A 22,205-nucleotide genomic window follows, 5' to 3' on the forward strand; every position below is an offset into this window, starting at 1 on the left:
GGTTTCCAATGACAAAGTGCTCTTTATTCTTAAACTAATAGAAGACGTGCTCCAACGACGACTGACGTAATACTATGACGCGACAAAGGACAACTGGCACACAGGGCCTAAATACATAAGGGAGGTGCAGGTGATTGGACACAGGTGGAAGCAATCAGGCAATCACAGGACAGGAAGTGAAGTTACCCAGAGACACGAGACACAAGAAAGCTACAAAATAAGATAAGCAGACCCAAACCGTGACATAACCCCCCCCCTCAAGGACCGAATTCCAGACGGTCCTAAAGGAGGGTGGAACCCAGAAAAACAGACAAGGGAGGGAGGGCGGGGAACCCGACAACCCCCGGCCGCCCAGGGGACTCCAAGGGTCGGCGGCACGATGTCGGGTCCCTCCGGCCGGGATGACCGCCGGGCCTCAGGGTCTCGGGGGGCCTGCCGGGTCGGCGCCAGGGCCTCAGGGTCTCGGGGGGCGCCGAGCTGTGCGGCTGCGGCGTCGTCGTGGCGGGGGGCGCCGAGCAGTGCGGCTCCGGCGTCGTCGTGGCGGGGGGCGCCGAGCAGTGCGGCTCCGGCGTCGTCGTGGCGGGGGGCGCCGAGCAGTGTGGCTCCGGCGTCGTCGTGGCGGGTGGCGCCGAGCAGTGCGGCTCCGGCGTCGTCGTGGCGGGGGGCGCCGAGCAGTGCGGCTGCGGCGTCGTCGTGGCGGGGGGCGCCGAGCAGTGCGGCTCCGGCGTCCCAACCCCTGACCCCACCCCCCCCTTAAGGGCCGGATCCCAGACGGCCCCCGGGGGTGGGGGGGAGAGGACCAAGGGATGGGAGGGAGGGGGCACGACCAGGGGCTGTGGGGACGGGGCTGGAGACGGGACGGGCGGAGACTGGAGTCCGGGGGCCGGAACGGGCGGAGACTGGAGTCCGGGGGCCGGAACGGGCGGAGACTGGAGTCCGGGGGCAGGAACGGGCGCTGACGGGCGTCTCGGCGCAGGAACGGGCGCTGACGGGCGTCTCGGCGCAGGAACGGGCGCTGACGGGCGTCTCGGCGCAGGAACGGGCGCTGACGGGCGTCTCGGGGCCGGAACGGGCGCTGACGGGCGTCTCGGGGCCGGAACGGGCGCTGACGGGCGTCTCGGGGCCGGAACGGGCTGGGACGGGCATCTTTGGGCCGGGTCAGGAGCCGGGGCTGGAGGGGTTCGTATCCTCCTCCTCCCCGGGCCCTTCTTCCTCGGATTGAGGATGTCCCTTAGCTCAAGGCACGCCTTCCGATAGCCCCTGGGACCAAAGATGAAATCTGTTTTCCGCTGGAAAAACGGGCTTCTTACATCCAGGTATTCCGGGCCCAAGTTGCACCAGGAGTCTGCTGAGTCCTTAGGTGGTCGCGTCATTCTGTCACGTTCGCAGCTGGAGCAGGATGCAGGGAGGACTCAAACGCAGGGTTTCCAATGACAAAGTGCTCTTTATTCTTAAACTAATAGAAGACGTGCTCCAACGACGACTGACGTAATACAATGACGCGACAAAGGACAACTGGCACACAGGGCTTAAATACACAAGGGAGGTGCAGGTGATTGGACACAGGTGGAAGCAATCAGGCAATCACAGGACAGGAAGTGAAGTTACCCAGAGACACGAGACACAAGAAAGCTACAAAATAAGACAAGCAGACCCAAACCGTGACACACAGCAAATCAAAAAGAATTAAAACACAGCAAACAAGCAAAATAAACTGAAAGGGCCTTCCACCTCGTGAGCCACCCCCTGTAGGCCTACTATATGCCCACCTGCACTGGCATTAAAGGGACCCCCAGTATAGGGCACAGTAATGGCTGTTTATGTAGGACAAAACAAAGACACTAACCCAGAAAGAAAACAAATTAGCAATTCATAATCAAAAATACTATATAAACCGGGTAACCATAATCTATTTTAAATCAAAAGGCAAAAACAGCAGTGACCAGGCTCAGTGTTGCACCACCTGATCATTTCCTCTAGATTCCGCTCAAACCCATCCGCACGTGGCGAGTGCTGTGCCTATGCCGTGGGAGACCTACTGCAAGCCCCCCTCTAGCTCTAGTGGGGCAAAAGCTTCCATTTAAAGAGCACCTGGTCACACCTGTTAGGCATCACCAATTAAGGTGGTGTGGCCAAACAGGCAGGGGGGGGGGGAGAGCTCTACCCATCACATTATGTTAAAGTTTGTAACTATACATTTCTTTTTGCAGTTTTCATTATAAACAAACTTTATTTTGTTCGTTTTTAGGGAGCCAGGAGGAAGCAGCATCAAGCTGAAGGGGCGAACAATGTGTTTGGTAACGTTCAGCTACTGTTTCTTGAGTATGTAATATATAGCTTGTATCATATGCAGAAACAAAATAACTTTAATTAATAAATTAAATAAAAATAAGACACTGTATTTGATCATTTTAAGGCTTTTACTTACCAGCCCAGTAAGTTGCTAGGCAAAGGGAGTAGCAGGGGTTAGGCTGAAATTAGACTTTATTATTACGTTATTGGTGCCCCAGGAAAAATCATCACGTTAATAACCTTTTAAATGTTAAAAATGTTTAGTTTTTATTAGGGGTGTCAAATGATTAAAAATTTTAATCAAATTAATCAGAATTTTCAGTGGATTAATCATGATTAATCACACCTGAATCCTAACCATTTTTTCTTTCTGAAATGCATACTAAAGATAAATAACAGGACACAGATACATAATTATCATTATTATTATCATAATTATTATTTTTTACATAAATATATGTTATTGATATTTGATTTTTTAATTCATTCCAGAAAATAATCAAATCAATGTTATTTGATAAGTTACAGACTGATTTCCCTGCATGGCTCTAGAAGGGTCTCGAGCCTCTGCAGTTTATCCCACTCTGCTGCGAGTTTGTGCTCCTGCGATGACCAGACATGACCAGACATGTCAACCCTCCCGATGTTTCAAAGCCCCCCCCGAAAATCTCCCGGACCGACCTTTCTCCCGATTTCCACCCGAACAACAATATTGCTGCACCACCCGTCACTGGGCGCGCTGTTTCAGACCGAACAATAATAAAGGTTACACCTTGAAGTCGAGCGCGGCGATTAGAACGACTGGCGCTGCAAAGAAATCCGCTACCACCCCCATTTCAGTGTGAAATATTCCCATACCTGGGAGGATTTAGATCGCATTGGTTTCTCTTCCTCCGCATGTTTCAGAACAGCGCTGCTCTTGCTCTGCTGGGCGGAGCTTTTCTTCTTCTCTGTTCTGCTGCGCGAGAACGGGGGGGGGGGGGGGGGGGGGGGAGCGGGTCTCTGGCGCAAACAACTTGCTGAACCTGACGGCCTGACATATGCCTGCAGGTGGCAGTAATGTGTTGTATAGGATGAAGTGCATTCCCTAGAAGAAGAGGTTCTTTCCGGACCTGAATAATTTGTCACACTGCGCATGCGTGAAATGCGTCAAAAAAATTGACGTAATTAACAACAAACAGCTAATTAACGCCGTTAACGCGCTATTTTTGACAGCCCTAGTTTTTATACTTTCTGATAATCAATCTTACACTAACAGGTTCACAAAGTAAAGAAGAAAACCTCACACGAGATAGGAAGGTTAAAATTCCTTACCACTTTGAGATTCCATATTCGAGAAGCTTCGGCCACCAGAGTGGACACTGAGCTGCAGCCTGGCATCAGCACAATTTTAAGGGGCTCTGTGTACAGAAGGTCATAAAGCAGCTTGGTGGCCTCTCCCGGGTCACACTGTGGAACACAAAAACACAGACGGAATAAGGAACACACTCTGTCCAACATTGCCATGACAATACTGAAAGTTGAGTTGGTCTATTTTTATTTCTGCAACCCGAGGGGCCGGAGCCACTGAGAAACTTTTTGGGTAAGTGGCCAGTCCTCCCCAACGTATCTCAATGGGTCCTGCACACAATCGATGTCGGCTACGCCATCCAGTTTAGGTGGTGCCCGCCTCGATTTCGGGGCGAACTACCCACGGTGGTAGACCCGTGCAGGCTCTGGTGTTGGAACAAGAAGTGCAGACCCTGCTGCGGAAGGTAGCTGTAGAACGAGTTCTCCCCCTAGACATTCCAAAGAAGGATGGGGGTTTGCGTCCGATTCTGGATCTCCGCCGTTTGAACCGCGCTGTTGCGAAGTTGAGCTTCAAAATGCTCACTCTCAAACAGATCGCGGCACAAATCAGGTCCGAGGACTGGTTTGTCACGGTGGATCTCCAGGACACTTACTTTCATATTCGCATCCTCCCTCGACACAGGAAGTTCCTGAGGTTCGCTTTTGGGGATAAAGCTTACCAATACAAGGTCCTTCCTTTGGGCCTAGCCCTCTCGCCCCGTACGTTCACAAAATGCGTGGATGCAGCTCTGGCGCCATTGCGTCTCCAGGGCATCCGTATTTTGAACTACTTGGATGACTGGTTGATTTTAGCGCCCTCCGAGTGCTGTCCCCAGCACGTAGGACCACCTTCCTGGGCGTAATTTGGGATTCGACCACGATGCGGGCACACCTGTGTCCCGCTCGGGTAGTTTTGATCCTCTCTGCTGTTCAGCAGGCTAGGCTAGGCCAGCCACTCACTGTGAAACAGTTTCAGAGACTGTTAGGTCGCCTGGCAGCGGCATCCAATGTGATCCCCCGCGGCCTGTTACACTTGAGACCGTTGCAGTGGTGGCTCAAGACCAAGGGATTCTCCCAAAGGGGGAACCAGCACCGCCTGATCAAAGTCACTCGGCGCTGCCTGAGGGCCTTGGTCATATGGAGGCACGCTGGGTTTCTAGCCCAAGGGCCCGTTTTAGGGACGATCTGTCGCCGGTCATCCTCACGACAGACGCTTCCCTCACGGGCTGGGGTTCGATCATGAGTGGTCACTCAGCCTCGGGGCTGTGGCAGCATCATATCCGGTCCTGGCACATAAACCAGCTAGAAATGCTGACGGTGTTTCAGCCGCTGAAACACTTCCGCCCAGCCCTGACGGACCAGCATGTGCTTGTCCGGACAGACAACACATCAGTGGTTTTTTATATCAACCAACAGGGAGGTCTGCGCTCTCGGCCGCTGAACAAGCTAGCCCGCCAGATCCTCGTTAAGAGCGGCTTTTATCCCGGGCGTCTTATATGTATGTATATATGTGTATATTTGACAAGAGTTTAACAATTTGCCTCTTATTTAAACACACTTGATAGACTGATGAGCTGCCATGACAAGCATTCTACTGTTTCATGTCATGCATAAAGACACTTTGACATGACGTTGTGTTGAAGGGCAAGTGGCTCTAGAGGGCTAATATGAAGATATAAATATGATGCTTGTGCTTTATCCTCACAAATGACCACATCTCATCCTGAGGTCAACTTAAGGTCAACAGAAATCAAGACAATGTGGCAACCCAAAGGTTTGATCTCCAGAGTATTAAGATTTCAATCAACAATGATTATATATATGTATATGTAATGTAATATGCTTCACTTTTTTCACATTTTGTTTTGTTACAGAATTTAAATGAATGTATATATATATATATATATATATATCATATATTACAATGTGGTCTGAGATTGAAGCATGTAGGTGAAAGTGATGTGTAGTAGCCCATAGTTCATCAGTTACTCACCATACTGTCATGGTATATCAGCTCCAACTCATAGTCTGGTAGTATGTCAGTCCTCTTATTCACTAGGTCCAAAGCCATCCTAGAAGCAGGGAGGCAGGCTTGTCCGCCAGGCCAGCCCCCACTCATGGGAAAGAGGGCTCCAATATAGAGCTTCTTCTTGCCTAGAGCCGGGGAGTGGAAGGAGAGGAGGACAGTGAGGGTAAGGGTCACGGAGTAGTGTTGCACGGTCCTGTAGAGCCGAGCCATAGCTGCTGGATGCTTAGTCAGTTCAGTCACCTTCTCCCACCTGTACTATGTGCAGAGTTTAGTGTAAGGGGTCAGGGGGAATGCATTGCCATGAGTGGTACAAGTCGATTATCTTCAGAGACGGGAACTCCTTTAGAATAATGCTTTACTCTAAATTGATTTGACTGCTGACAAAACAATGCAATTCATATGAAACAATCTGAACCATCTGCTGCTCTGCAACTCAAATACCACCGTGGAGATGACTATCTATGCATCAAACCAAGCCGGAGACCGCTCATCCATATTGTAGCAGGCTGGAGCTGCTGTTGGGTAACTGAATTTGAATATTAAAGACAGATCCAGGTTTAAACCACGCAGATTCAAAACCCTTTCCAAGGTGCTGAAAGTAAACCCACAGAAGCTCCGTGACTTTCACCACAAGGATCTACATGGAGAACATGGGGTCCCGTCGACATGTATCTGTCCGTCCTCATCAACCAATCTAAAGCTCACTACCACGAGCACAGGGTGCATGCACCGGCACCCCGTTCCCAGTATTCCGTTCACGGCTGGCGGGCAAGCGTCCCTTTGGAAGCAAGGTGGACCCCACGATGGAAAAATTCAGCACCGCGTTGCTGATGTGTTGTGCTTCTCCGGAAGAAAGCCGAGGAGGACTGCGGGAAGGAGCAGTGTTTCGCTCACCGCTCTGCGCTTTAGGAGGCTGGCTGCTGCTTAGAGGAGGCTGACTGCAGCAGCAGCGGGTGAGAGAGTGGGAGGGAGGAGGAGAGTGGGAGGAGGGAGGGATGTCTTCATTTCACAAACCATCTTATTTATAACTCGACATTCATCACTCGACACAGTCCTGCTCATTTATCTTTCATGTTTAACATCCAATCTCAATTTCCCTGCTCAAATTGTGTTTCTCCTCATATGGAAAAGCCTCACTTAGCCTGTTGTGGCTGTAGGAATTGTCTACTGAAAATCTTTCTTTAAATTCTTTAATTAAATCATATGTAAACCATGACTGGATTAACACCATGAGAGACAAAAGCAAAAGGCAGTTTGATCCCTATCTCAGCTGGTCCGCATCCCGATCTGTCCTTCAGCAAGAAAGGACACACATTTAAACCCCAGATTGACCAAGCACTTAATCCCAAATAGCTTATGGTATGGTAGCTCATGTCATGAGTGTATTAATGGATGTGAATGGGATAATGACAGTCTTGGAGAGCTTTGAGTGGTCAAAAGCACACACACAATACAGGGCTTCAAGGTCATACTGCAGGAACAGCCTTAAGCCATAAGTTTCATGCACTTTATGTTCTTTTGCTGATGAGCCTCTCCCGTTCAGGTGCAAAACCGAGCCAGTACAGAACCAGTATGAACTTCAATGCAGGAATATGTACTTATCACGAACAAATGTATTAATGCTTCACAACGTTCAAAACATTCGTCTTGGCTAAAATCTCCACTCATTACTTTCAAAATGCTTATATACTGTAAAACGTATTTAGAACAGTCAACTTTAAAACGTCTTTAGCCATAAATACTGTACTTTATACAAGTGTTACGTCCAATAAATGCATTTATGTTAGTGTCACGTCACCTGTTAGTTGTGTTTGGCTGCATTGTTTACTAGTTGCATATCACAGATGTAACATTACTCAACTAATAAATGAGGATCTTATTAAAGTCATTCAAATGTAAACACATTAATGCCTCAATGATTAGGATAATGTATGATATATATTGCATCACGGCTACTTTTGTTTTTAATCCTCATGGTTTATTTTGATGCTCACTTTTTTGTCTGTAGACTTTGATTAAGTAACAAGTAAGTTACTTGAATTAAGGATTTCTACTTATAAATACAGTATTTACAGCAGGTTGTGGTGTTAATAGATATTCTTACTGTAGTACAATATCTGCATCAGTGTGGAAATGAGAGAACAGACAGGCAAACATGGTTATGTTGTTTATTACATAGTTTAATGGTCAGAAGGTGAACTTTACTTCACACTTCAATACACTTATTAACATGTCATGCTCTTCATCGTGACAGATTAATCTGGGACAGCAGGGATGACGGCTCTGCACCCTTCATCCTGAAGAACAGCTGTCCTCCAGGTACGAAGATGCACAAGCTCCAGGTGTATCTCCAGAAGAAGCTGGCTCCTCCATACACAGAAGGAGATGCACATCATCTTGTTTGCACTTCAGATGTTCATTTAATGACATGTTCATTGTTGTATGTTTACATCACAGTGAAGGATGAAGAGCAGGAGCTGGGGAGCTGGGAAGTTGACCATCTTTCCTTCAAAGCATCAAGTGCAGAGCTGTGAGTAAACTTTTGCTCTCTTTTAATTCTTTGTTTCTACCACATGAAGATACTCAATCACTTACAGTTCCGCCAGTTTGCTGTAAACTGTGTATTCTATACCTGCATCCTAAGAATATTCACAAATAGTGTTCATCAAAGTCTTCAAAGTGGTTTCCTTGTTGTCAATTAGAAACCAGTGCACTGTTTTCTGACTAAATCTAGGGAGCATTCTAGTGTACAGCTGCAGTAAAGTGAAGATGTAAAGTTACCTTCTTGCGTCAACTTACTATCAATAGTAATAATTGTGAAAGACACCAGTGTAAATCATTAAACAGCACATTTATTGAATAATACTTGCAAGCGGGAGACACAAACAAGCGGTGCATTGATGCTACTCAAAGGTCTTCTTCCCAAGGACTGGAATATGTAGCTGGAAGATAAACATTAAAACTTAAGATTAAAAAGGCCTTAGGAAACACAGAGTGATGGTAATAATCCTTAAATGTATGCCATCATGCTGTTCACCTTAGGACACACATTTACCTCACAAGTTCACTCTAGATCATCTGGACATTGACACACAAACTGTCACGGTTTGGGTCTGCTCTGTCTTATTTTGTAGTTTTCATGTCTCTGGTGTTCCTGGGTAACTTCACTTCCTGCCTTGTCCTGTCTTCCCTTGTGATTGTCTGCCGTGCCTGATCGTTTCCACCTGTGTTCAATCACCTGCACCTCCCTTGTGTATTTAAGCCCTGTGAGTCCCTTGTCTGGGGTGGCGTCATTACATGTCAGCGTTCATGTGTCAAGTAAGTCAAGTCAAGTCAAGTCTGTTTCGTGTTTTCAAGTCTTCAAGTCCAGGTCCCTGTTTTTGTCTGTTTTGTTTTCTCCTCCTTCCTCCCTTTTTTGGTTGGAGCGATTTTGATTTTGAGTTTTGACAATTAAAGTCTTTTATTTTTCAACTCCGCATTTGAGTCCTCCCTCCTTGCCCTCGACCGCGTCCCCCCCTGACAGAATGACGCCACCTCCTAAGGACTCAGCAGGGTTTGACCCAAGAAACCCATTTTTGGGAACTCGCCTGGCGTTTGGGGACCCACACGGCACGCAGCTGGCTGCCCGGCGCAACGCCAACCCTGGCTCGAAAGCAGGCTCCAGGCAGCGCCCCGGTCACCGCCCTCGCCGCTCTCCAGACCCAGGTTGGGCCTCGCCGATGGAGGCCAGCGTCCAGCCCCCAGTCCTCAGCGCACGCTGGAAACAGGTGCTGGAGCTGGCCGCCCGCCTCCAGGCCAGGTACGACCCCCACGCCCTGGACCTCCGCATTCGGCGGCAGCGACGGCGCCAACCACGCCCGTCTCCGCCCGAACCGGCCCCAAGACCCACGCCCCCAGCTCCAAGACCCACGCCCCCAGCTCCAAGACCCACGCCCCCAGCTCCAAGACCCACGCCCCCAGCTCCAAGACCCACGCCCCCAGCTCCAAGACCCACGCCCCCAGCTCCAAGACCCACTCCCCCAGCTCCAAGACCCACGCCCCCAGCCCCAAGACCCCCACCCGTTCCGGCCCCCAGAGTCTCGCCTCCGCCCGTTCCGGCCCCCAGAGTCTCGCCTCCGCCCGTTCCGGCCCCCAGAGTCTCGCCTCCGCCCGTTCCGGCCCCCAGAGTCTCGCCTCCGCCCGTTCCGGCCCCCAGAGTCTCGCCTCCGCCCGTTCCGGCCCCCAGACTCCAGTCTCCGCCCGTTCCGGCCCCCAGACTCCAGTCTCCGCCCGTTCCGGCCCCAAGACTGCAGTCTCCGCCCGTTCCGGCCCCAAGACTGCAGTCTCCGCCCGTTCCGGCCCCAAGACTCCAGTCTCCGCCCGTTCCGGCCCCAAGACTCCAGTCTCCAGCCCCGTCCCCACGGCCCCCGACCATGACCCCTCCAGGCCCGTCCCCACGGCCCCCGACCATGACCCCTCCAGGCCCGTCCCCACGGCCCCCGACCATGACCCCTCCAGCCCCGTCCCCACGGCCCCCGACCATGACCCCTCCAGGCCCGTCCCCACGGCCCCCGACCATGACCCCTCCAGCCCCGTCCCCACGGCCCCCGACCATGACCCCTCCAGCCCCGTCCCCACGGCCCCCGACCATGACCCCTCCCTCCCACCCTCTTGGGACCGCCTGGAAGTCGGTCCTTGAAGGGGGGGTGGGGTCAGGGGTTGGGTCGGCGCCCCCGGCCATGACGACGCCGGAGCCGCACAGCTCGGCGCCCCACGCCACGACGACGCCGGAGCCGCACAGCTCGGCGCCCCACGCCACGACGACGCCGGAGCCGCACAGCTCTGCGCCCCACGCCACGACGACGCCGGAGCCGCACAGCTCTGCGCCCCACGCCACGACGACGCCGGAGCCGCACAGCTCTGCGCCCCACGCCACGACGACGCCGGAGCCGCAGAGCTCGGCGCCCCACGCCTCGACGACGCCGGAGCCGCACAGCTCGGCGCCCCACGCCTCGACGACGCCGGAGCCGCACAGCTCGGCGCCCCACGCCTCGACGACGCCGGAGCCGCACAGCTCGGCGCCCCCCGAGACCCTGAGGCCCGGCCGCCGACCCGGCAGACCCCCCGAGACCCTGAGGCCCGGTCGCCGACCCGGCAGACCCCCCGAGACCCTGAGGCCCGGCCGCCGACCCGGCAGACCCCCAGAGACCCTGAGGCCCGGTCGCCGACCCGGCAGACCCCCCGAGACCCTGAGGCCCGGCCGCCGACCCGGCAGACCCCCAGAGCACCCCACGCCCGGCCGCCGCCCTGGCAGGCCGCCGGACCATAGCTGTCGGGTCCCCACCCTCCCGCCCCTTGTCTGATTTTCATGGTTCTGCCCCCCTTTAGGACCGTCTGGAATTCGGTCCTTGAGGGGGGGGTTCTGTCACGGTTTGGGTCTGCTCTGTCTTATTTTGTAGTTTTCATGTCTCTGGTGTTCCTGGGTAACTTCACTTCCTGCCTTGTCCTGTCTTCCCTTGTGATTGTCTGCCGTGCCTGATCGTTTCCACCTGTGTTCAATCACCTGCACCTCCCTTGTGTATTTAAGCCCTGTGAGTCCCTTGTCTGGTGTGGCGTCATTACATGTCAGCGTTCATGTGTCAAGTAAGTCAAGTCAAGTCAAGTCTGTTTCGTGTTTTCAAGTCTTCAAGTCCAGGTCCCTGTTTTTGTCTGTTTTGTTTTCTCCTCCTTCCTCCCTTTTTTGGTTGGAGCGATTTTGATTTTGAGTTTTGACAATTAAAGTCTTTTATTTTTCAACTCCGCATTTGAGTCCTCCCTCCTTGCCCTCGACCGCGTCCCCCCCTGACACAAACATCTTGACTATCAGCAGACCATGAACACAACGTGTCTCTGTGAGAGAGACACGTTAGTCTCTCTGTTGTCTAAGTCAATATTACTTAGACAACAAAGACAAAACATTATTTAAGTTTTTCCAACAATTCAGCATTAACTAGAAGTAACTAACTTGTAGGTCACGTCCTATTACATTAAATTATATGTTTACCCACAGAAGTGTATGATTCTGTAGGTCAGAAGGACTTATCGTACTCTGTCTTCTGTTTTTATAGATGCCACGTTGTCCGTCTCTGCCCCTGCTGTCCTCACTAACTGGACCTTTGTAGACAGGAAGGAGACAAGCGATGGAGCAGCTTTCCACTTCCTGCTTTATAAACACAGAGAGAAGAAGGACATGCTGAAGGAGACAGGACTTACAATACTCTGTAGTCAACATGGAATGTCCCTGTTGTGTTTAATAAATACATCTAATTCACGCTGTCTACATGTCATCAATGAGTTTTGAAGCCATTACACTGGTTTTGAACTTTAGCTTCATTACATCCTGTGAGTGAATTCTAATCATTGTACCACCCATCAAATTATGCTGATCATAATGAAATACTGTTTACATGTTGATAAATAGCTAAAATGATTGTCATGATGATGCAAACGATTATGTCAGGGGTACGTTAACTATATTGAGACATCACCTGAGTACAGCCAGGTGTGTGTAGAGAGGGCGAAAGGACAAACTCTTTCCACTAAAATAGTGATAACCAGCAGACAGCAAAGTGAGGTAAACATTAATTTATTTGTAAAAAAGCTCTTCATCATTCATGTGTCTCTTTGCCCCAGAGTCCAGGAGAACAATTCAGTGCAAGGTGCTGAAACAAGCACAATAACAATAGCTTTAAAGCGCCTTGGACAAGGTGTTTCAGCACCTTAGACAGTGGCAACAGTGATGCACATTTATTGGCTGTCAGTGAGTGGCAGGTATCCACAAATGGCCAATGATAACAAGGCTTATTTTTCTTCAAACAAACAAAAAAGTACAAAACAGTTCATGTGTACACTCTGTTGTAAAGCAAATGAATGAAAATAAATTAAGATTTCTCCCCGTCCGGGAATTGAACCACGGTCTTCTGTGAAAATAAAGCTGCAATTTGATTGGCTGTCAGTGAATGCCAGCTATCCACGGCTGGCCCCGGCCAGCATCCAAGCCGAGAGGGGCGGGGTGCGTGAGGGAGAACCACCGAGGACAATGAGTTGTCTCTGCAGAGGCAAATAGGTCCACATCGGCGTGGCCGAAGTGACCCCAAAGGAACTCCACCGCCTCTGGGTGGAGTCTCCAGTCCCCGGCCCTCGGCCCCTGCCTCGACAGGGTGTCTGCATGATCGCACCCCAGCCCGTGAGGGAAGCGTCTGTCGTGAGGATGACCCGGCGACAGATCGCCCCTAAAACGGGCCCTTGGGCTAGAAGCCCAGGATGCCTCCATATGACCAAGGCCCTCAGGCAGCGCCGAGTGACTTTGATCAGGCGGTGCTGGTTCCCCCTTTGGGAGAATCCCTTGGTCTTGAGCCACCACTGCAACGGTCTCAAGTGTAACAGGCCGCGGGGATCACATTGGATGCCGCTGCCAGGAGACCTAACAGTCTCTGAAACTGTTTCACAGTGAGTGGCTGGCCTAGCCTAGCCTGCTGAACAGCAGAGAGGATCAAAACTACCCGAGCGGGACACAGGTGTGCCCGCATCGTGGTCGAATCCCAAATTACGCCCAGGAAGGTGGTCCTACGTGCTGGGGACAGCACGCTTTTCCTGGTGTTGAGTCTCAGCCCCAGACGGTTGATATGAGCGAGCACAACATCACGGTGTTGGGCCGCCAGGCGCTCGGAGGGCGCTAAAATCAACTAGTCATCCAAGTAGTTCAAAATACGGATGCCCTGGAGACGCAATGGCGCCAGAGCTGCATCCACGCATGTTGTGAACGTACGGGGCGAGAGGGCTAGGCCAAAAGGAAGGACCTTGTAATGGTAAGCTTTATCCCCAAAAGCGAACCTCAGGAACTTCCTGTGTTGAGGGAGGATGGAAATATGAAAGTAAGCGTCCTGGAGATCTACCATGACAAACCAGTCCTCGGACCTGATTTGTGCCGCGATCTGTTTGAGAGTGAGCATCTTGAAGCTCAACTTCGCAACAGCGCGGTTCAAACGGCGGAGATCCAGAATAGGACGCAAACCCCCATCCTTCTTTGGAACGATGAAGTACCGGCTTTAATAGCCTGACTCTCTGTCTGGGGGGAGAACTCGTTCTACGGCTCCCTTCCGCAGCAGGGTCTGCACTTCTTGTTCCAACACCAGAGCCTGCTGGGGGTCTACAACCGTGGGTAGTACGCCCCGAAATCGAGGCGGCCGCCACCTAAACTGGATGGCGTAGCCGACATTGATTGTGTGCAGGACCCATTGAGATACGTTGGGGAGGGCTCGCCCAAAAAGTTTCTCAGGGGCTCCGGCCCCTCGGGGAAGTCCCGGGTCTACAGACACCGCGCCCTGTAACAGTGTACGCTCGCTGGACCCGGTCGTGCCCCGAAGCGGCGGCGGGGACAACGGACCGACTCCCGGACCTTTACGGTGTCAGGGCCTATTGGACAAAGTCCTCTCCGCGGTGGCGGTCCTCAGACCAGTCCGGCTTCGCCGTCTCTTTCGTGGCTCTTAACGCGAGGTCAGCCGTGTGCCACAGCTCACGCACTGATATTCCTGGGTAAGCGCCATCGTATGCAGGCAGCACGCCGCTTGCCCCGCCACGAGGGCCAGGGCCCCCTCCGCGGCCGGCATACTTCCGTAGCCGTGTCGCTTAGCCTCAGCTAAAGACGATTACAATGCCGTACGCGGGTTGTACACGCGAGCAGACACCGGCCTACTCCAGGACGCCGACAACTCAGTGTGGACATCTGGGAGAACGGCAGACACCGGCGCGGAGGCACTCTGCGGGAAGGTAAGAACCGCTCCTGCAGTTTGCCGGGACTTTCTCTACAGATGGCTGCTGCTCACTCGCCGGCCAGCTGATATGTAATCTGTCAGCGGCTCGGGTGAGGACCTCCAGCAATTCTTTTGCGGCAGCGGGGGAATGAGTCGCCTCGGCGTCAGCCTCCGCTGCCTCTACGCTCACCACGTCCAGCTCCTCGGAGCCGGAAAAACGTGAGAGCGGCGTCTCGTCCGGGGTGGAGGAAGCCGCTGAGCGTGCCTCCGCCTCCGGAAACGAGCGTCTGGATCCCATGGTGAAAGGCCGGGAAAAGGCGTCAGCCGTCCCGGAATCCTCCGTGAGATCCATTTGTGATCCCCAGGAAAGCAACCGGGGCTCCGCCTCGGCACGAGCCGAAGTGGAGCCGCGGGGAGCACGCCTCGTCGAGCCGTCGTCAGTGAAGAGAGCTCGACGGGAGACGCGAGATTGCCACAATATAATATATAATATAAGCCGTAATACTTACCTTATTGGGTGCAAGGGGGAACACATTGGACAAACCGCTCAGCCATTTCTATCTAAGTGGAAAACTTCACACGCACTAGATGAAGGCACAGAGATGAATGGTCCTGCCCTTCGGGGCCCTTTGTAGCTTCCTGGTCCTGGCGTCGCACACCTATGACGTACCAGCTCGCCATTGGTTAATTTTCACACGTGCTTTCATGACACGGTCACGCAGGGGCGTTCCCACAGCGTATTACGCAGCTCGAGTTCCCTGATTGGGAACTTTGGTTTTCCCCTCTCCACAGACCTTCCTCCAGGGGAGTGACTGCTGGCCTACCTTTGTTTCCTTATCTAACGCATACCAACCTTTTCTCTCCCCATTTGGATTATGATTTTCCCCTTTTGAACCTAGACTTCGTTTGTTTAGTTACCGTTATTCTTAAAGATTAAATAAACTCTTGCAAGTAATTTCAGTGGGCTTGTTTTCTTTATATTACTGTCGAAATGCGCTGGCCGTAACATAAATTGGGGGCTCGTCTGGGATCCTATGGGGGTTGGAAACGTTGGTGAGTATTGGCTGTTTATGTGTGTATTTTTGTGAATGGTTACCTTTATAATTGAGAACTCTGGTTAGTTTAGAGTGTTTCCAGCTGGATTGTGAAAGCAGTCCTTCCAACGGAGCAATGTTTGTTGTTTTGTTTTGTTATTTTGCCTTACTTGTTTTTGGAGGTTATCCTGGGTGGAGATTCGCTCTCTGTAGGGGGTACGGTTCCGGTTGTACTGATGGTCGCGGAGCTCAGCGTTTAATGTCGCCTCGAGCCCGGTACATCTCTGAAGACCAGGTAGGATTTAGTTAGTGTTTTCTGAACTAGGGGCTGGAGTTTTCTCGTATTATAAACGGTAAACCATTCTACAAAATAAATAAAAATAAATCATTGTGTTCGTGTGTAGAGTGCGGTTTATTTTCACGCTTACACTATGTTTTGACTTGTGGGAAGTCTTCGGGAAGTTTTGTGAATGAAGATTGCGGAATACGGTGACGTAGTTCCACTTTTGAAGCAGTGGCTTATGGGAGTTGTATTTCGGGTAAACGGCATCTCACGTGTGTTAGATAGTAGTTTCGTTTGTGTCACTGAGCGTATACAAATACGGACAAAATGTCTTCGGTGCTCAATGATTTCCTTACGTGTCTGTGACAGAGCGGCCGTCACTGGCTGCATTTACACACACACACCGCCAAACAGTTTAGAACACGACAAGCAGCTATAGTGATTGCCTGCAATCATGTGCCAGAGGTTGTCCATTAGCCTGATGGGAGGGGCTTAGGGTTTTTAAGAGGACTTCCTCATGGCAGCAGAAAGTGGGTTTTTTTGTGTTGAAGGGTGGCCGTGGTAGGTCATGGTAAAAGGCCATTTGATAATCAAAAGCTTTTTTCTTAGTGCTGAGTTAGAAAATTGTTGCCCTGTTTTGCTGAAGATTTCAAAGTCAGAGACCAAGCAGGATGTACCTAGCAAGGCCGAGAAAGTCTGGCAAGATGGGGGTGCCCTTACTGATTGAGTTGAGAACTAGAAAACAGACGTATAGACAGAAGCTTCTTGGGTTACATATATGGGAACGGTTTCTGTCCTGACTAAGGAAGCAAGGTCAGCGGGTCAACCAGCAGATGTGTAAGATAAGGGGGGGTTCACACCACACGATCCAACATCCACACTTTTTTCATTGTTTACGTTAGGCAAGGTGGTCTGGACATTGAATGTGACCGGATCTTTAGATGCGTGGGGGGGGGAAGATCCTCCCCTACGCCAGCTTAGGGCCAATATAAATATTTTCTTTGTCTTTCGGGTTATAAAACATGATGATGATGTTATAAAACATTCTTGCTGATGTTAGTTGGTGTGTTCTTCCGGCCTGCGGGCCGGCAGGATTGCTCCTGCCTTTGCAAACGCAGCGCTTATAATTGACCTGTAATCTGACGAATAAATCTACCAGAACGAGAGAAGTTGTTTGGCTGAATTCTTCCAGACATCCCCATCCAGGCTTCCAATTTTTGAACACGTGCCTCTGATGCGTTCGTTCGCTCCTTCTCTTTTTAAATTATCTAACAATTTTGGTGACGTCCCGACGTGATTGGCTGACCTGGATGAAGATCGAGGGGGCGTCTGTTTTCCGGACCAGGCAGAAGGCCGGTGGCGTGGTTCAGCGTTGACAACAAACGAGCGCGCTACAGAATGGGTGAGCAGACGACCCCTTTTGTTCTAAAGGAATAAAATGTCTGCGATTGGACAAATCTAAAATAATTGTTGTCAACTGCAGAATACGTCTCTGTCCTATAAGGCCACTAAATTTAAACTAAATTTCAAAATTTTCTGATGATCACATGTAAAGTATAACCACATAATCACATTGAATTCAACATTAGGGAAAGTGAATAAGTGTCCATAGGGTAGGGAATTTAGTTAAATATATACTCAGTAGAAATCCAGAATTGAGTCTGTGTACCTCTGGTGATCGCAGCCCTACGTTTGCATGCAGTAGGATTGGCGGTTTAGAGAAAGTGTAGTGACCCAGGGTAGGGAATTCAGTTAAATAAATAAAGGGTTTAAAAAGGAACGATGGTGCTCAATTGAGCTATCGGAGGTCGACCCTCAGTCTTTCGGTATCCAGATGGGTCTGTGTACCTCTGGTAACCGCAGTACTACGTATGCATGCAGGAGGATTGGCGGTTTAGTGAAAGTGTAGGGACCCAGGGTAGGGAACTTAGGTAAATATATAGAGTTTAAAAAGGAATGACGGGGCTCACTTGAGTTACCTGAGGTCGACTCTCAGTCGGTAGAAATCCATGTTGAAACGATACCTCTGGTGATTGCAGTACCACGTATGTATGTCGTGGACTGGCAGTTTAGTTTAGAGCTGGGTTTAAATTTATGTTAATCATTAGTCAGTAGAAAATCCAAGTTGAAGTTTGGGTACCTCTGGTCCTGCAGCCCCATTAGTGTGATTTGTGGACTGGCAGGTTAGAATATTTGACGAAGAAATAGGGACACAGGGAAAGATTTGTTATTTTTAATACTGGGAAATGTGTGGGTGGTTGGTGTAAACTCCTGGTGTTTTACCGAACCTGCAAGCTGTGGATCAGGACTTGAAAAGGACTGAGAATCTGACAGTGAAAAGTGTTTGAATGGATTACACATCTGTGGGGATATGTATTAAAGGGTAAAAGGGAAAATCATAGTCAATAGTGGTGATACAAACATGAGAGAAATAAAACAATATAAGTGAACTGGTGAACAAGGCGTTATAAGCCTCAACAAAGGAGTGCTGTATTCCTCTAATACAGTAGAAGCTTCTTGATTGGGTTCACAGTATTGGGCATTGCGTCCTTTCTCTTGTGTTCTAAAGCCACGTGTGAACAAATAAAATAACCTGTGAAACGGTGAAGAAAACAGAGGAAACCATAACGATATGGGATGGATGCAAAGTAGGCACTCTGGGTCTATTTAAGATCTATAAAAGATTTATGAAAAGAAAAAAAAAATGAATTAAAAAAGGAAACATGTAACAGAAAATATGTGGGACGTAGAGATGCAGGAAAGAGGAATTTTTGGAGGGGAGACAGACTCTCAACCAACAAGGCTGCAGCTGCGGAGCCCCTTATCATGATGAGACAAGAGTAGCACACACACAAGCACATGCAGTGCTAGCAGCTAAAGGGAGATAATGTGGAAAGAAAATACATTCTTATAAAGTTGTGTGATTATTGACACAACTTTATTTTATGCCGACACAGTTACACAGACAGTTAGAAAAGTTCAGTGCGAGAAGTGAATTAAGTAGACGTAGCAAAAGAAAAAGATATAAAATAAAAACTGATTTTAATGGTTTAATGATTTTGTGTCGTTTGGGGTTCACACAAATCAGTTAGTTTGACGAATCAAAATAAATTAATATGTTAACACCCCTCATGGGTGAGACACGCACACACAAAAAAGCTGTCGGTGCAGTTAGGGATTGTAGATCCAACAACAGGTTTACAAACAAAACAACAATTGGAGATATCAAAATTGTTTGGTTATCCTGTTTTTTCAGAGTGAATAAAAGTTGTTATAATGAAGCATGAATGACTTCTATGTGAACGAGTTTCTAGGATTTCGAGCTATTATCCCTATTTTGATTTAACTATATGAGGTCAACAACACGTTATTAAGAACTGTAACTAAATGTGGAAATGTGGTAGAACATTTCTGGGAGAAATAAGTTTGGTATTGAATGACAGAAAGACAGACCCCAGCCGGAGCCTGTCAATTGGAGTGATCTAAACACACCACAAGGTGACGGGATGGTCAGAAAGAGGTCCTAACTCGAGCACAACTTAGAAGTCATAGCCTGAGGAAAGCAGCAATCAATCACCCGGTGCGGACAGAACGAGCATGAAACAGGGTGATGTTATCAGGGAAACTCAGCCAGATCAGAACCTGCATCAATGTAATGATTAGAGACCTAAGAAGTGATGAGAAATTTGGTGTATATAGTGTCAGCTGTTGAGTATTAATGTTTGTAGTTTTAGTCTTCTCCTACTCAGAGATGGGCTGTAAATTGTTGAGTGCTGATATTGAGTGTATAGTGCACGATACACTCGATACAGTATCTTGATGATGGAAGCAAATGTCTGATCCAGGAATATTGATAGTAGCAGGACATGAAATATGGAAACTTTGTTACAGACTGTCGTCTTGTAATGGTTCAACAAGTAACAAGTATTACACACTGCATTTGACTGTGCTAAACATGAGAGATCTGTACTCTATCAGTGTTGAATTAATGAATATATTGGATCCCAACCTGGACACGAGCTAAGTTGTGTTTACAAGTAACAGATATGCCTCCGTTTTACTTTTGACCGAAAAACAGTAAATGTGGAGACATGGCTGGTGTAGGATGGGGAGTCCTGACCAGATGGGTCGACTGCAAACTGAATTTAGTCCTATTGTTTATTTCACTGGTGATTTGGGATTAACCTTCTGATACATCGTTTAAAACTGTGGGGTTTAGTGATTGATATAACTGCAGATGTCCATCCACTAGTGATAGTAGTTTACAAAGTTAGAGCAAGTTGACTGTAATGATGGGGGCCATTGGATGGTTTATTTAGATGGAAGGAAAATAGGGAAGTAAGTAAGTAAAGAAGAGATTGAAGTTGAAAGGTTATGAGAGAAACACACAGGTGTTTGAGAGTATGACAGAGGGTAAAGTGATGTGTAAAGAAGGTTAGAGGAGGTTGAAGAGTTTTACAGCAATGAAAGAACTGAAGTAAATGTGGGAAGTGAAATCAGTAGAGTCATAGACATGCAATGCAGGAAGAAAGGAGGATATGCACAGGTGTTCTTTAAAGCAACAACAGCTAGAAGACTCGTAATAGATCTCTGTTGAAGGGTTTTATGGGAGTAACAACGTCACAGCAGTGAGAAGATGTGTGGGAGCAATGGTAGGACCATTAAGGCTGGACAAAGAGATGCCTGCTCACTTGGAGTAACATAAGCAAATTCTTGAACTACACACACATACTGTTGAATGAAATGAATCTTAAATATAAATATTCTTCAGTAATGTGATTAAGTTTATGTAGTTTTCTTAAATATTAGGACATAAAGAGGATATTTTTTCCTTCTTAGTTTAGATGAATTGGCTCATCACTACTGTAATGTCCAAAGTTACAAAGTTACACAAACAATTGGATTGTAGAGGGGATTTTATAAACAGATCGATCAAATATATTGCAACTTTTAGATGGTTAACACACAACAGGTGCTGATTGTGTTTCAACAGGAAACCACGAATGCCCTGACCTACTTTCTTTTTAAGTGCAACACTTAAATTGAGGATTTAACGTATAAGGAGCATGATTAGAACAAGTAAATATAAACATTTAAACAAACGTAGTAGAGCAAGAAGGGAAATTCGTTTTGGGGATAAACACAAAATTTGAAATATTGCCTAAGAGGTCTTGAGGTGATTTGGATATTAGATTTAACTTCATATGGGGATATTTTTGAACCATGTTTAAATTAATACATCCCTCAGCAGGAGTAATGGAGATGCGTGTACACAGTTTAGCTGTACTAATTACTAAAAAAGAGAGAAAAATTGGGCATGGATTGATTGTGCCAAACGCAATCCTCAAGTTTAAATGACCAGAATTAAATTAAATTACACCAATACGTTATGATACGATTTGAATATTAAAACTAAAGATCTTTAACCCTAACCCTTCCAGATTGGATGAATTGTGTTCAACAAAACAGTAGATGTTTTAACAAGTAAAGAGAGAAATTATACCAAGGCTTTAGATACCGGAGAGTAAGAACAAATCTATCTTTGTGATGAATGTACAACATTGTTTCTTATCAGCCACAGTTAGCCGGACTAATGAATAAATGGTACAATTAAATTAAAATTAAGAAAATGAGCTAATTGTAAGATAATTGGGTTGCGAAGCTCTGGCCAAGGATCAGACTTTAATATCCCAAGAAGGTGAACTGGGTGAGCGTGAGCACCCATTCAGCCTTTATCCAGATCCCCCTCTCTTTTCCTAATGCGCCGTCTACCAGCAACCAGATGCATACCCTCCTCCACAGGCTCAATGTCCCCAACTTTATGCCTCGCATCAAGCAGGACTACAACACATCACGGGGGCCCCACTGTACGGTGCTACAGCCAACCAAGAAGACAGTGGGGAGGGGCAACCGAGGCCGAGGTAAGATGAATGAGGGACAGTTTAGACATTGAAATTGTTCCAGGGCATGCTCCTAATCACCTAAAGGCCAGAGGCCTTAGTCCAACACAGCTCGATACCCTCATGATGTCCATCCACCACAAGCACCATACACACTATAATAAATGCCATAGTGGTGCCCAGATCCGATGGCTGATGGTAACCTGTTCCAGAACCCATGGTTACTCTGACGATCAATGGAAGCCATTACAGATGTATACTTGACTCTGGTGCCATTCCACAGTGAACATGCCATCTGCCACCATCAAGGGATGCTGTGCCGGATTTTCGGGCCAATCAGAGGAGTGGCTGCTTTCTATCCACGCCCCACTCTGACAGCCAGCTGCTGCAAGCTGAAGTCCAGCAGACACAGACAGAGGCAGACGTCTGGTGGGAGAGAGAGGAAGACCAACCTGATCTACATGAGACTGTTCACTGTTGGGGCTCGTGGTTCAAGGTGTTACACCGGACTGAACATTGCACAATTAACTGTTTGTTGTCTCCTGAGGAGGACTATGATATCCTGTG

The 22,205-nt window shown here is 48.8% G+C and overlaps 1 protein-coding gene across 1 annotated transcript in view; it reads right to left on the reverse strand.

Annotated features, from left to right (window-relative positions):
* The window catches only part of gabbr1b (gamma-aminobutyric acid (GABA) B receptor, 1b), a 63,297-nt gene that overhangs the window by 35,434 nt on the left and 5,658 nt on the right, over positions 1-22,205 (reverse strand). Inside the window, exons 2-4 of the mRNA XM_062558631.1 lie at positions 6,545-6,588; positions 5,615-5,775; positions 3,607-3,741 (exon numbers count right to left, since the gene is read on the reverse strand). Coding sequence (XP_062414615.1) covers positions 3,607-3,741; positions 5,615-5,775; positions 6,545-6,588 — 340 coding nt within the window. The remainder of the gene's footprint in view (positions 1-3,606; positions 3,742-5,614; positions 5,776-6,544; positions 6,589-22,205) is intronic.

The sequence above is a fragment of the Pungitius pungitius genome, chromosome 17, assembly GCF_949316345.1.
Source record: "Pungitius pungitius chromosome 17, fPunPun2.1, whole genome shotgun sequence".
Classification (NCBI taxonomy): Eukaryota; Metazoa; Chordata; class Actinopteri; order Perciformes; family Gasterosteidae; genus Pungitius; species Pungitius pungitius.